The 13,101-nt window shown below is 39.6% G+C and overlaps 3 protein-coding genes across 4 annotated transcripts in view; 1 reads left to right on the top strand and 2 right to left on the bottom strand.

The window, feature by feature from the left end:
- LOC311289216 (tripartite motif-containing protein 16-like) overlaps window positions 1-13,101 on the top strand; it is a 696,468-nt gene that overhangs the window by 49,951 nt on the left and 633,416 nt on the right. The window lies entirely within an intron of this gene.
- LOC311289246 (membrane-spanning 4-domains subfamily A member 8-like) overlaps window positions 1-13,101 on the bottom strand; it is a 450,268-nt gene that overhangs the window by 417,930 nt on the left and 19,237 nt on the right. The window lies entirely within an intron of this gene.
- LOC311289994 (uncharacterized protein) lies at window positions 8,696-12,648 on the bottom strand. 2 transcript variants are annotated; one of them, XM_084408275.1, is made up of 6 exons: window positions 12,540-12,648; window positions 11,302-11,650; window positions 10,001-10,052; window positions 9,513-9,583; window positions 9,357-9,412; window positions 8,696-9,233 (listed from the first exon to the last, which is right to left on the bottom strand). In XM_084408275.1, the coding sequence occupies exons 1-2, from the start codon at window positions 12,588-12,590 to the stop codon at window positions 11,327-11,329; spliced, it is 375 nt and encodes a 124-aa protein (XP_084264401.1). In that variant the 5' UTR covers window positions 12,591-12,648; the 3' UTR covers window positions 8,696-9,233; window positions 9,357-9,412; window positions 9,513-9,583; window positions 10,001-10,052; window positions 11,302-11,326. The 2 variants fall into 2 exon arrangements, 1 of the variants encoding a protein (XP_084264401.1); XR_014627269.1 differs by lacking the exons at window positions 10,001-10,052; window positions 11,302-11,650; window positions 12,540-12,648 and adding an exon at window positions 9,668-9,975.

The following is a 13,101-nucleotide window of genomic DNA, read 5'->3' as shown; positions in this document are numbered from 1 at the left end:
CCAAGTTGCTCAGGACTTTGATGCCTTCAATTACAACTCCAACATCCTCAGGCTCCTGATCCCCATCACTTCGGATCACATAAATCCCCATGACTGTGGTTGCTAGGTCCCTTTCTGCATCCTCAGTCACCGGTGCCTGAACATCACAAACACAGAAAACACAGCAAGTGTTTAATAAAGATGGACAGAGAAATAAGGGGACATAAAGTGATGCAGGGCTCCACAGGTGATGGCGACAGACACAAAAATACATCTAGAAAAGCATGTCCATTATCAACAGCACAACTTCATCCCCCAGGCCAACAGAACTCTAAACAACCTCCCCACTCCAAGCGCACACACTCACACTCCCCCCTAAACTCAAAAACATGTACGATCACTTGTCTACCCCAGTACATAAGAACACCTCTGTAGGGCTCTATCAATATAAATAGTGTGCCATGGGAGAAGTAAGAGGGAGTAATAGTTCAACACTACATGACAAACATATTGTGATGAATTTAACAGATATTCTTTGAAGAAGGTGTCTGGATCTTCACTGAGGTATGTGATGAGGCATCTCAGGATACACTCCCTCCTGGTGTTGATGTTGTCACGCTGAAGCAGGAGTGAAAAAATGAGACACAATTTAGCCAAATGTGGTTGTTATGGTGACACAGGGAAGGAGCAGGTTGTCTAATTAAGATCAGAGGGTAATTTCAGTCTAAACAGGATGCCTAACCCCTAAATGCCTCCAACAAGCAAGTTGGTAGTTTTACTACCAGCAGAATAGAGACTGCAGCTCTGCAGCTTCTCAAGATTATACACACACACGATTCGATGATCAATCGAGTATAGGCCAGATTTGACAATTCTGATTAGACTATGTAAACCTTTAGCACTAGTAAATACAATTGTGCAGAAAGTTATAATATCAACTCATACATACATGTACACATTTACTTACTTCACTCTCCTGGAATAAGGCAGGCCATCTGTTTACGAAATCTTCTATCAGGGGCCTCTGCTCCACAATCTCTAGTCGTCTGTGGGAGAAGGTTTTTCCCATTTTTTCTTTTATCACCACTTCATTGTCACGCTTTTTCAGCTCTGACAATAAAGCAATTCTCTCATTCTCTAAGCTTTCTGTGGTCTCGCCTTTTGGGTGCAGAGGAATATAGTTAACTTCAGCCTTTCTAGGCTTTTTGATGTTGGCTGCAGCTTTGCCTTGGCCCTCTCGTTTGTGTTTCAAAGAGTTCACACGGATTTCAGGGTGTCCAAGTCGGCCAAGTTTCGTACGAAAGTTTTGCATTTTATATTTAAGCGACTGTTTCCATCCCCAAAATCCTGTCTTGGATCCCAGCTGCCCCAGACATGGATGGGCCCTTGTCAAAGCTGCTGCTACCTCTTCACATTGGTAGTCTTTCGGATACTTTGTATATTTCATCATTTCTTGCGCAAGGCCATCAAGGATGACCCCTTTTAGCTTTGGGCCAGGGTTGAAGTATGTTCCATTGGTCTCAAACTCTGTGCTTTTCTGTTGTAGTTCAAATTCAGCTTCATAGGTGAATTTAGGGATTAGAAAAACCTTTGGCCAGGAGGCCAATTGTGAGGGCCGAGTTTCTGGGGATGAATGCGGTGTTGATGTGTACAGCGTATCGTCATTGCAGGATGAGGCTATTGACAAAACAGGGGTTTCAGGCTCTGAGCAAGTGGTAGCCGAGGTCTCACCAAAAGAGTCTATTGTGTACAAAGTGATGCAGGGCTCCACAGGTGACAAGATAGGATTACAGATTATTTTCAGTGTGCTTTTGTTTTGAATGTCAGACACTGAAGTTAGATTAATGAACTCATTAAAATCACAATCCATGTATTGCATCCGGAAATCCTCTTTCAATTGAAAGAACGTCTTTATTAGCACATGTAGTTCTTCCACTGATGCCGGAATTCCATAAGGTAGGTGCAGTTTTCTAGAGTCAGACGCGTCACCAAAAATGATCCGCAGGACAGCCGGACTTGCCATTTTGGAACACCTTTAATCTAGAGCAGAAAAAAGGGAGGAGGCCAAGAAACAATAAATTAGTTATATTTGTGATTTAGTCTAGTAGCCAACTAGGTGAACCCGGAAATGTTGAGTACACCAAACATTTTTTGCAGAAATGTTAAGTATGGGTCCCCAGCATACAGAAACTGCCGGATACTAATTCGCATATGTTGAGCAATTTGCATAATTATCTTAATTGTCCATTTTTAGCAGATATTTTACACTGTATGGCCAATTTCTACAATATGTGAGTGGTTTTAGAGGTTTTAGAGGATGCTGATTTCATTTTGGGCATTTTCAGATTTCAAAGAGCTAATTTAATTACATATTTTGATTTATTTAGGCAAATTCTGATTACTTTCAGTTATAATTTTAGGTTGTTTTATGTTATACATAACCTTTTTTAAGAATGACTTAAGTGCCATTCTTTGTTCTTTTCTCAAAGAAAAGCTTAACTCCAAGTCCTCCAGAGTCGCGGCCAAAGCCGATTGGAAAGACCGCTGTTCGCCAGCAGCAGCCGCCATTCTTTGTTTTCCAAGTAGCAGGGAATTCACGCAGAACCATCACAACTCTGCCGTCATTGTTAAGCCCGCCCACCGGCTCTATAAATTAATTGATTGGCCTGACTAGAGTTTGGTTTTCCCAGCTCGAAAGTCAACAGAGAGTTGCTAGACTACACTGGCTGCAAATAAATTTTGCATATAATAATAATAATATTTTAAAGTTGCCAACTTTTCCACTGCGTGGAACAAACAGACACTTCTTTCCCGACATTTCGACCTGATCAAACCATCTCTCTTTGTTTTGAAAGTACTTAACCCTATGTTGAATGGTTGAATGGTTAAATAATTCTCCACAACAACTTGAGAAAGCAGCAATAACACTGAATATCGACTGTTTTTAATCCTTTCCTTATCAAAGTCTGAATTAAAAAAAAAAGAAGAATCTGACATTTTTAAATAATGGTAACTAATTTTTGAACACCAGATTCACCCACAAAATGGATCTGACTAGAAATTCACAATGTATTGAACAATACTGTCACTATAACTCTGTCCACCTTTTATCTTAATGTGAAAACATAAGTAATATCAACATTAAAATGTCAACATTAAATCCCTTGACTGACTTTTACGAATATTAAGGTGAAAAATATTTGCAAGGTGAATTTCGACTTTAAAACTAGACTATGCTCCCTTGCTTTACAACATACCGTACTTATTACAACTACACCAGCTAGCTGCAACAGCTTATTTGCATAAAAACATAACTGGACCTCAAGAAATGTAAACAAATTTAGGTTAGCAACATTCACATCAAAGAGCAAGAGCTCTTGTGATTCTGAAATGTGAGATTGTTTACCATGAAAATAACCTAAAATTTTGGCCGAAATTAATAAAAAATGTCTCAATTTATCCGAATTTATTATAGAATTACCATTTTGAATTCTGAAAGTGCCAGAAATGAAATCAGCATCCTCTAAAACCACTCACATATTGTAGAAATTGCCCATACAGTGCAAATTATGTGGTCAAAATGGACGATTAAGCTAATAATGCTAATTATGCAAATTGCTCAACATATGTAAATTAGCATCCAGCAGTTTCTGTATGCAATAAAACTTTGGTGTACTCAACATTTCCGGGTTCACAATGGGGCTCTATGGGCTGGCTACTAGACTATCTGGCATCAAGAGCTCATACTATTTTTGTTTAACAATGACACTAACCTTTAACGATGATGAATCTTTTCAACATTACCATACGCAAACCCAGAACTATATATTCCACAAGGGGATAAGGGTCCACCAAGTCATCAAGTTCAATTAGGGCAACCTCTCTAGTGGGTGAGGCAGACAGCTCAAAACCCCCATAATGCTCCCTATACCAAGCACATACATCTTTCACTAGAAAACACAACTTCTCCTTCAGAACACACAGCTGAATGATCTTATTAAATTTCAGCAGTCCATCTACAGATCCATGTACAATAAGCATCCCCTCACTGTAATGTATACCACTGCAAGACACATTTTTTGCTATATGAACTTCAGTCACATCTGGGTATCTCTGGTTCAGAGTTTACTAAGGAGATCGACAGGCATGATTGAGACATCTGTGACTTCTAACAGTGATTTCTTGAGACTGGAGGAATGTGTGTGGTAGGCAAGCATGAATTGGTGTTTAATAGCAAGTGAACGAGCTATATTCTTAAAGCAATTCGTATGACGTGCGACCTGCTTGAAGAAGCTATGTTTAGCCTCAAATCTCATAGTCCACAAAGCAATTAGAGGTCCAAAGCAACGAATCATGTGTGGATAATGCTCTAAATAGTGATGTTTTGGTAGGAGCTTGATGTCTGGAAAGAGTTCAATGTAGCGGAGTCTGTGATCATAGATTCTGGCCTCAAGATATGCAAGAGTTTCCTCTGTATGAACAGGAGCCACAACCAACTCAACTATGTCCTTAAGATCTATAATTACCTGCCATGCTGGCTCACCTTCTGGCAAAATGTGTCCAATCAATAAGGGAAGAAATCTGAGCAAGGCCCAATTTTCATGTGCATTGCCACCTATAGTGTTGCTAGTTTTGAATAAGCGTGATATTGGATGGGGGCGATTGGTTTTGTCACCCCATTTGTACGGAAATGTCTGGATCAATTTGTTAAGGCCCTCAAGAGTGAAGTATTTTTTGGAAATCAACAAACTGAAACAGCGTGCTAGTTCAACGGGAACAACACCCTCAAAGAGGTCGTGCACAATATCAGGAGGGTAGCCAGTGCTTACATGAAAATGAGAAAGGTGGTCTGTTAAAACACACTGTTTTTTGACACCACAGCAAATAGTTGCATTTTCCTGAGCAGATTGGACATGAACATCATGGAGGTCTCTGGTTCTGAGTGTGAAAGCACCTGATTTGACATCTGTAGTCTGAAACTCTGATTTGTCTCCAGTACAAAACCTGCATATGGACCCACCAGAAAAACTCTCAACAAATCCACCTATTCCGTGGGCTCCAAGATTGTCAGCGCTTACACACTGAACAGTACCTTTAACAAACTGACCAAGCTGAGAAACAAAGACACCATGCTGTTCTAATGTTACCAAATCTTGCAAGAGAGGCTCTAAAACTTTTTTATAGCCATAGGCCTTCACATCATCTGATTTGCATAAAACAGCCAAATAGATTGAGTTTAGTGTTGAATGGGAACCTGGTGGCAAATTACCTAAAACCCAGTAGACACCACAGAGTTTGTGTTTCTTTCGAGATGTCCCAAGAGGGTTACAAATCTCGAAATCATCCACATAAAGATTTACTGCTATTCTCAAACCTTCATCAGACAGAAAAGGATTTTGTTTATAGTACTCACCATCTCTCATGGTTCTGTACTCGTGACCAGATAATAGCTGGTTTTGTTGAGTTTTAAGGTGTTCAAGGACAGCTTGATAAGAGAGCAAATTTTGCAAAGATTGTAATATAGGGATGTATTGAAATGTCCAATTCCTCTGGGCATCTAATATACTCAATTGGCTCTAAAACACCAAAATGAGAGGTATAGTACTGTGCGCGTTTATACGCAGTAGCAAGAGGGCCATCCTTTGCAATAGCTATTCCCAAAGGATTGGATTTGCATAGAGCAGTTGAAACCTCATCCACTACTGACTCTTCAACTTGTAATTTATGACTCTGAATTACATCCGAAACAACAGATTTTATGACAGGCAAAGATGCTGTACATAAAATGTAATGCAGTTCAGAAAGGACCTCATCAATAACCACCTTTGGAATGTGAACAATATTTTCTAATTTGAATAAAATGCAACCAATTTTATCGTCAATAAAATTTGGCTGGAACAATTCTGCAGCATCACCACAACTTAATGTTTCATTTTCATTATCTGCATCCACAGACACTGTAGGCTCATCTGCACAGTTGATTGATTGACGTAACTGACTTGTACTGATGACATTGGCTTTAAAATCTTTCAATGAATGTTGGTTATGTTTCCTGTTTTTGTGTGTGTTGAATGTACTATAAACATTAGTTTTAAATGTGCATCCTACAAACATACAAGGAACCGTTTCATCATGCCTGAGATGTCCATTTATGTGTTGGAAAAAAGCTCTTTCAGTTGGTAAGTTCTCTGCATGAGCACACGTGACACTGGAATGTAGACCCTTCTACTGGGTTTGGACCTTCATATTTTCCATGACTTTTGTATGTGTGATTTAATAGCTTACTCCATGTATTAAAGGTACACGGACAATTGGTGTATGGACATGGATAGCGATAACTGCCCCTTAAGTGCCCATGAACCTGCCTAAAATGTTGCAACAACAAATACCTGCTAGCTAATTCCAAACTGCATTCTTTGCACTGCCACATTCATAATCCTAAAAAGGAGAATAAAGACAATTAGCACATATCACATGACAATGATGCAAATCAGTTTGTGCTAGCATTGAGCAAGTATGTTAGTCTTATACCAACCATCAATAGAGGTTGCCACAAACTGCTTTTCAACTTAAACTGCAAAAGATGAGATACATATATTAGAGGCGTGAGCAATGGAGGAAATACTCAGGCGATGTATCCAAATAAAAGTAATTATTAATTATAGTCAAACACATTAGTACATACATAGGTTAGGCTAATATTGTAGGTTGAAATAGAGCACCTATTAATATGAATGATTTTTTAAGTTTTAACATGCAATACAGATACAGATTTAACTACTGTGACTTTAAAAAATCTTAAAATTAAATACTTTTCCTAAAGTAAAACAGTCTTCTTTTTAATTAATGATATTCTTTAGAACTACTTGCATACATTATTCTTTCAAGCAGATATATTTATTTGTATGAATTAAATATAATTAATCCTTATTAAAGCTATTAACAAACAGTGAACGCTTTTCTTTTTCTTTTGTTGCTTGATCAAAGTTAAGGACACAGACCACATTAGGTCTATTACCCACTGTCACTTTAAGAATTAAATTATCTATACCTCTACGTGCTCGTTTTTTTGAGAATTTGTGAAATAATAAAGTAATGACATCTACAGTATGCTTTGGCACATACTGGCGCTGTCGTCCTCACACTGCTATGACGTATGGTTCTGCGGTTCTGCAGTCAGACCTATCTCGATCCAATTGCACTGATGCATCATGCACATCCGATACACTCACAACCGTTTAAGACATAACCATCATAGTTTACGTGAATACTCTCCAAAACGGACATTTAGACATAATGTTGTGTGTATTTGTCCATCGTCATCGTTCTTATTCAGATGATCTATATGTCTGCTCTACTCATTCTCCCAGACGTTTACACTTTTTAAAGTTTTATGAGACCGCTGGGTAGATCAGCACGTTACAGTACAATTGACCAAAGTCCTTTTAGGCAAGTCGTGCCACTCGGCCGCCATCTTGGCAACGCCTCCGGGCAGCTATTTCGGACTAACAAGACCAGGCTCCTATCTAGGACTGCACTTTCACTGGTCACCGGGACATAAAAACTGCGTTCCCAAATAAGTTAGTCACTGTTTAACATTTTCGTCTAGTTTTTATTAGTTGACGAAAATGTCAATAGATTTTCGTCATAGTTTTTGTCACTCAAAACTAGGTTTTATTTAGTTATCGTCTCGGTTTCGTCTGTGAAAAAATGTCGTTGACGAAAATAATGACAAATAACACTGGCCGCCATTAATGACACATGGCAGAAACAACGCAGCTAACGTTAGCTGTTACCCAGTGTGTAGCCCGGTCTCGGCAGGCCGTCATAACTAGTCCACTTACAGCCTAAATGCATAAATACCGAACGAGCCATAGATCTTTAAACTAACGTTAACGTTGTGGTATTGACCACTTAGGTCCTTGGCTGCTAACGCTTGTCGCCGCCAATCCCGCCATTTTGGACACACGCACAACAGAAAATCGGCATCTCATCTTTTACTTTTATTTGTCTACAGGCCAGTTTTGCCCGGTCCAAAATTGCGGCGACGAAGAGCAATAAGCAATAAGTTAACCCAAGCACGTTAAAAGTACAAAAGTAGCACTAGCTAACCACCATGTTAACGTTAGCCAGCCAACTCCCTTCAACTTTGAAGAGTGAAATTAGGCTCGCTTAACTGTTGCACACATTTCGGTCAATATTACTGTATTAACAATATTTGACAGTAAGATACTTTATAATCAACTACAACAAATGAATACTTACCAAGTAGTGTATATTCGCCTTTTATGTAGTCTCGTCCACCAAACGTTGCTTGGCGTAAATGCCACATTTTGAGCAGGTGGTGGAGATTTTTCTTTTTTGTTAGTGCAGAAACTGCACCCCTCCTCCTCTAGTCATGGGTGTATGCAGCCCCACTTGCCTCTGCAGACCCACTTGCCTATGATTTTTCCAATAGTATCCAGCTGCAGACCCGCAGCACCAGTTTCAGAACCCCAGCCACAGAACCGGAAGTGAGCTTCTAAACCGAGTAGCGCCACCTATAAGGTTTTGGAGCGTAATTTGCTTTTATTACACACGAAACGTCATACTTTATACAATACTCATTTTAAAACATTGATCTTGTGTAATATAATTGTACATAGTTATCCGTTTCATTGAATTATGAGAGTTAATTTCTGATCATGATGTTGAAAAATAATGCTAGAAACTTATGGGCATTTTATATGAAATATACTTTATTCACAAGACTCAAAATAAACATTTACTCCAAAGCCAAGAACATATGCAGCATGAATTTTTCTATATAAAACATTTCAATAAAAAAAGCAGCATCGTTTTAAAAGAAACAATAAAAATGCATACGACAAATAATTAAATTGAAATGTATCGATTGAACAATTCGCTCCTAGGCCCATTTTGTCATGATAGTCCTGCATAAATTCAAATTTACAAAATTAACAATTCACTCCTCCTAGGCACATTTTATCATGACAATCCTGCATAAATTAAACTTAAAATGTATCAAATGAAGAATTCACTCTTAGGCCCATTTTGTCCTTGCATTCCTGCAAAAATAACTCCATGTCATCCCTTATCCCTGAACACAAAATTAAATACAAAGGGCTCTCTGGAAGCTTCTGCTTGTTCTAGGAGTTTGTTGAGGACGTTTTCCTTGTCTTCACTGGACCCCTGAGCAGATGACAGTTGGAAAGGGAGCCATTTGACAGCTTCTGTCGGATTATTGGGAGCTCCTTCATTACAGAATATTAAAGGAAAATGTGACTTTAATATTTCTTACAAATGTATTATATATTAAGATTATATATATATTTACACTCAGATATGCGTGTTTTATATTTATATTTGAGACATGCCTCACTGCTGCTAAGCGTAGCTTGTTCTTCACTTGGAAGGGACTCTTGTAGGGTTTCTGCATTGGAATATAGATATCTTGGTTAATTTAAAATTGATCAGAAAAGGGTGCAAATGTAACGGTGGGTTGGAGTAAATGTCAAGTATGTAGTGACCACCTTTCAGAGAAAATCCCAAAGTTCTCCAGAAAAATAAGAGCCCACCATCTCCGTATGTTTGGAAAGTCGCACTGGAAGACAACAATAGAGAAATCTTGATATATCAACTGTTACAACATCATAAAGGTCAATTACTTGAACTGGTAATTACTTACAGATGTACAATCAAAAAGGTGCTCCCAAAACCAGGTATAGAGCATACTGCAAAAATTAAGGAACATTATCTCTGTAAACGTCAAATTAAATAATTGCTTCCTTGTTCCTTATTTAACATCGTAAAAAAAAAAAAAATCATTGCTTTATTTATATCAAAAACATAATGTCTCGCCATCAACATGAAGACTCCACAGTCCATACCACCAATCTGTTGGGGGATATCCTAAAAAAAAAATAATAATAATGATAATAATAAAAAAGAAGCATGAAGTTATTAACAAGAGTTTGACACTTTAGCAGACCCAACTTTAGCAGACTTCTTTTTAACCAACCTTGTTTTCCAGTAGCACCCATGTGCCAGGTGGAATTTTGGCTGTCATCTTACTGCAACAAAAATACACAAATAATAAAAACAGATTTCCTAATATGCAGTTACATTGGCCCTCATTTATCATTCTTGCGTAGAAACGGGCGTATATGTTGGCGTAAGATTATGCTTACACTCCTCTCACCGCCTGATTTATGAAGCTGTGCGTACCTTTGAAATCCAGGTGTACGCAATACCTGCGCTTGATAAATGCCACGGCTGAAAACGAGCGTCATTAGAATAACACGCCCCTATATATTCAAGTCTCCGCTTCCCCCACGCCCTCATTTTACGCCATGGACACACGGAAGACGGCAAAGAAGAGAAACTTGGATGAGCAAATGACCTATCACAATGCATTATTTTACAGCACGTGTTTTGAAACAATTAGCATTTAATTTCGTATCACGTCACATGTATTGGGGTGTACAATAGTGATGATGATGTGATGTGGAGTACCATTCATTCACATTAATAATTGCATGACAATTTGTAATATTCTTATTATTATTATTATGATTTTTTTTATTAATGACGCTTATTGTTATTTAGAAGAAGAATGTCGTTATTATTATTATTTGTATTATTATTATTATTATTTAAAATAAGAATAATGTCATTTTTATTATTTTGTCAGTCTGAATGATTTTTTGGTCATTGAAAGCCTTTCATTACTGAACCCAGTCCGTGCGCACCTGCCGGGCCTAACCCTGAAACGTCAGGTAAAGCGCACAGGCTCGCAACTGAAGGAATACAAATGCCTACAATTCAAATGCTTTGGTAAAGTCACACAAATTAAACATTGAAGTCCATGTTGCACAAAAATAAACACTGAAGTTTATAATTACTATGTTGTTGTTGTTTTTACAGTGGGTCATAATATATAATATCTTTTAGTTTGTCAGTGCGTTTTGTGGTGTTAGGAATTGTTTTTCTGCGCATTTCCGCACTTATTCAAAACGTGCGTACACCACCTCCTGAGCTGGCGTAGGATTTGAGTGTGCCGTACGCCAACGTTCATATTGATAAATCTCAAAGTCACCTTGGTTTTGGGTGTACGCTGGAAATTTGGTGTATGCACTTTTGATAAATGAGGGCCATTGTGCGGCACATAGGCCTACAGTTTGAGGCTCTGAATCAATGCAAAAACACAGCAGTCAACGGTATTTGGGTCTTTCTTGTTAAAACTGTCGCAGCATGCAAAATCAGAACATCATGCAAGTAACCATTAAGCAAGTTTATTAAACTCTTGACCGACAAACTCACCATGCTCTCCATGCTTGTCTCGTTGTCAGTAACTCCGCCCCTCACTTCCGGTTCTGAAACTGGTGGTGCTGCGGGTCTGCAGCTGGATATGTCTCGAATTTTCTGCTCTCCGCTGTGATTGCACCATGGCTGGTGTGTGGGGGAGGCGCTCTCTCCTCTCCATCTGGGGATACACCAGCATCCTCCCCAGCTCCTCCAGGAACAGCCTGAAGGTTTTCTCCTGGTTCCAGGAAGGATCAACAGCCACCCACAGGACAAAGGCGTTGAAAGCAGAAACGTCTATTAGATTGTAGAAGAGCGCCATCGGCCACTGACTTGTCTTCCTCTTGCAGCTGTATGCGCCAACAACCTGCAAAATAAAAAAAGATCTAGGAAAAATGAATAACATAAATTTTTTTGGCCCAAGTTATAAGAGAAAAAATAATTATGATGTAATAAATGTGTGAGTTACTGTTGCTAATAGGGATGGCGAAAACTAAAAAATTTCTTGACCGACCACTGAGCCTCATTAGCCGGTTGAAACAGTTAGTTTAAAATATGCTACGCTATTTGAAATAACAGCCATTTCGAGCCGCGCCTACAATTTCGCAATCTTTCACATCTCTCTCTGCCGCTCTGCCTCCCGCTCACACACACACTGCCCCCGGCGCCGCCCTTCCACTCACGTCACTTTTTTAAAATCCCCTACAGCGCGAAACATGAGTCCCGCAAACATGGTGCTGAGGAGCTTGTATGTAATCGGAGGACAAATGGCTCCTTAGTTTCGAAATGGTTTGGGTACAAGGTGATCGCGTTGAAAATAAAGGCGTTTGTCTAGCGTTAGAAGCTCATTTGAAACATTGCCGCGGCTCATTTAAGAAAATGACAGCTTCGAAGACACTACTTTTCTTTGCACGCTTCATCCTGTCGTCTGCCCTGGCTCTAACCTCGAGTGTTTTAGCCTGTAGCCTTTACTTTTCGCAAACCTTGTGAGCACGCGCTAAATGTTTTTATTGGTTTATTAAGTACAAAAAGGCGAGTTATGAAAAATTTAGTGTGAGGGATTTGTTCACTTCACACAAAAAAATCTTGGAATGAGATGGCTAACTGTGGTAGCGTTTAGTCCACTGTCTATAATAGCCTAATTTAGAAAAAAAATTTTAACCGACTACCGACAACTTAGATCGGTTAACGTTGATACGGTCAACCATCGATCAAACGGTCATCGGTTAACATCCCTAGTTGCTAATAGCACATACCTTATCCAGGCTGTTGACAGCTCCTTTGCACCGGTTGTAGTCCATTATCATCACAGGCTTCTGAGCTCCTCTCCACTCACAGCGGGCTCGCGGTGCTTGGTGCTCAGCAAAAGCACATCCCATGCATAAGATGTGGAAACATCACTTGTGACCCAGATCTTGATTCCATATTTTGCTGGTTTGCTGGGCATATACTGCCGGAATCTGCAGCGGCCTCAGAACCTGACCAGCTGCTCGTCCACACAGACGTCCACCCCGGGGTTAAAGAGAAGGTGCAGCCACTTATTCCAGATCGGCCTGAACGCCGCCAGCTTGTCATCCCGGTAACGACCAAGTCGGGTCAGCCTGTCGTCAAATCTTACATTTGAACTGAACTTCTGGAAATTGCGGTGGGGCATGGTGGCCCTGAAGATTGGCCCTGTGTGGTCATCCCACAGGCTCCAGGTGGACTCATTTCTGGACTCCAGCCAGAATTAGCACCCCGAGGTAAGCCTTGACGTCTGTTGCATCCACATTAATCCAATCTGTCTCGGACCGTCTCACCTGGAGATTTGTTCTGTCC

This window comes from Rutilus rutilus, assembly GCF_951802725.1.
Source record: "Rutilus rutilus genome assembly, chromosome: 4".
Lineage (NCBI taxonomy): Eukaryota > Metazoa > Chordata > Actinopteri > Cypriniformes > Leuciscidae > Rutilus > Rutilus rutilus.
This window is presented reverse-complemented; position numbering and strand designations above follow the sequence as displayed.

What these genes read in the sequence shown, in the direction of transcription:
- LOC311289994 (XM_084408275.1), bottom strand. Translation starts at nt 12,590, where the DNA reads ATGATAATGGACTACAACCGGTGCAAAGGAGCTGTCAACAGCCTGGAT. An exon ending in CTGTCAACAGCCTGGATAAG is followed by an intron (nt 11,651 to 12,539) that starts GTATGTGCTATT and finishes TTTATTTTGCAG; the next exon opens with GTTGTTGGCGCATACAGCTG.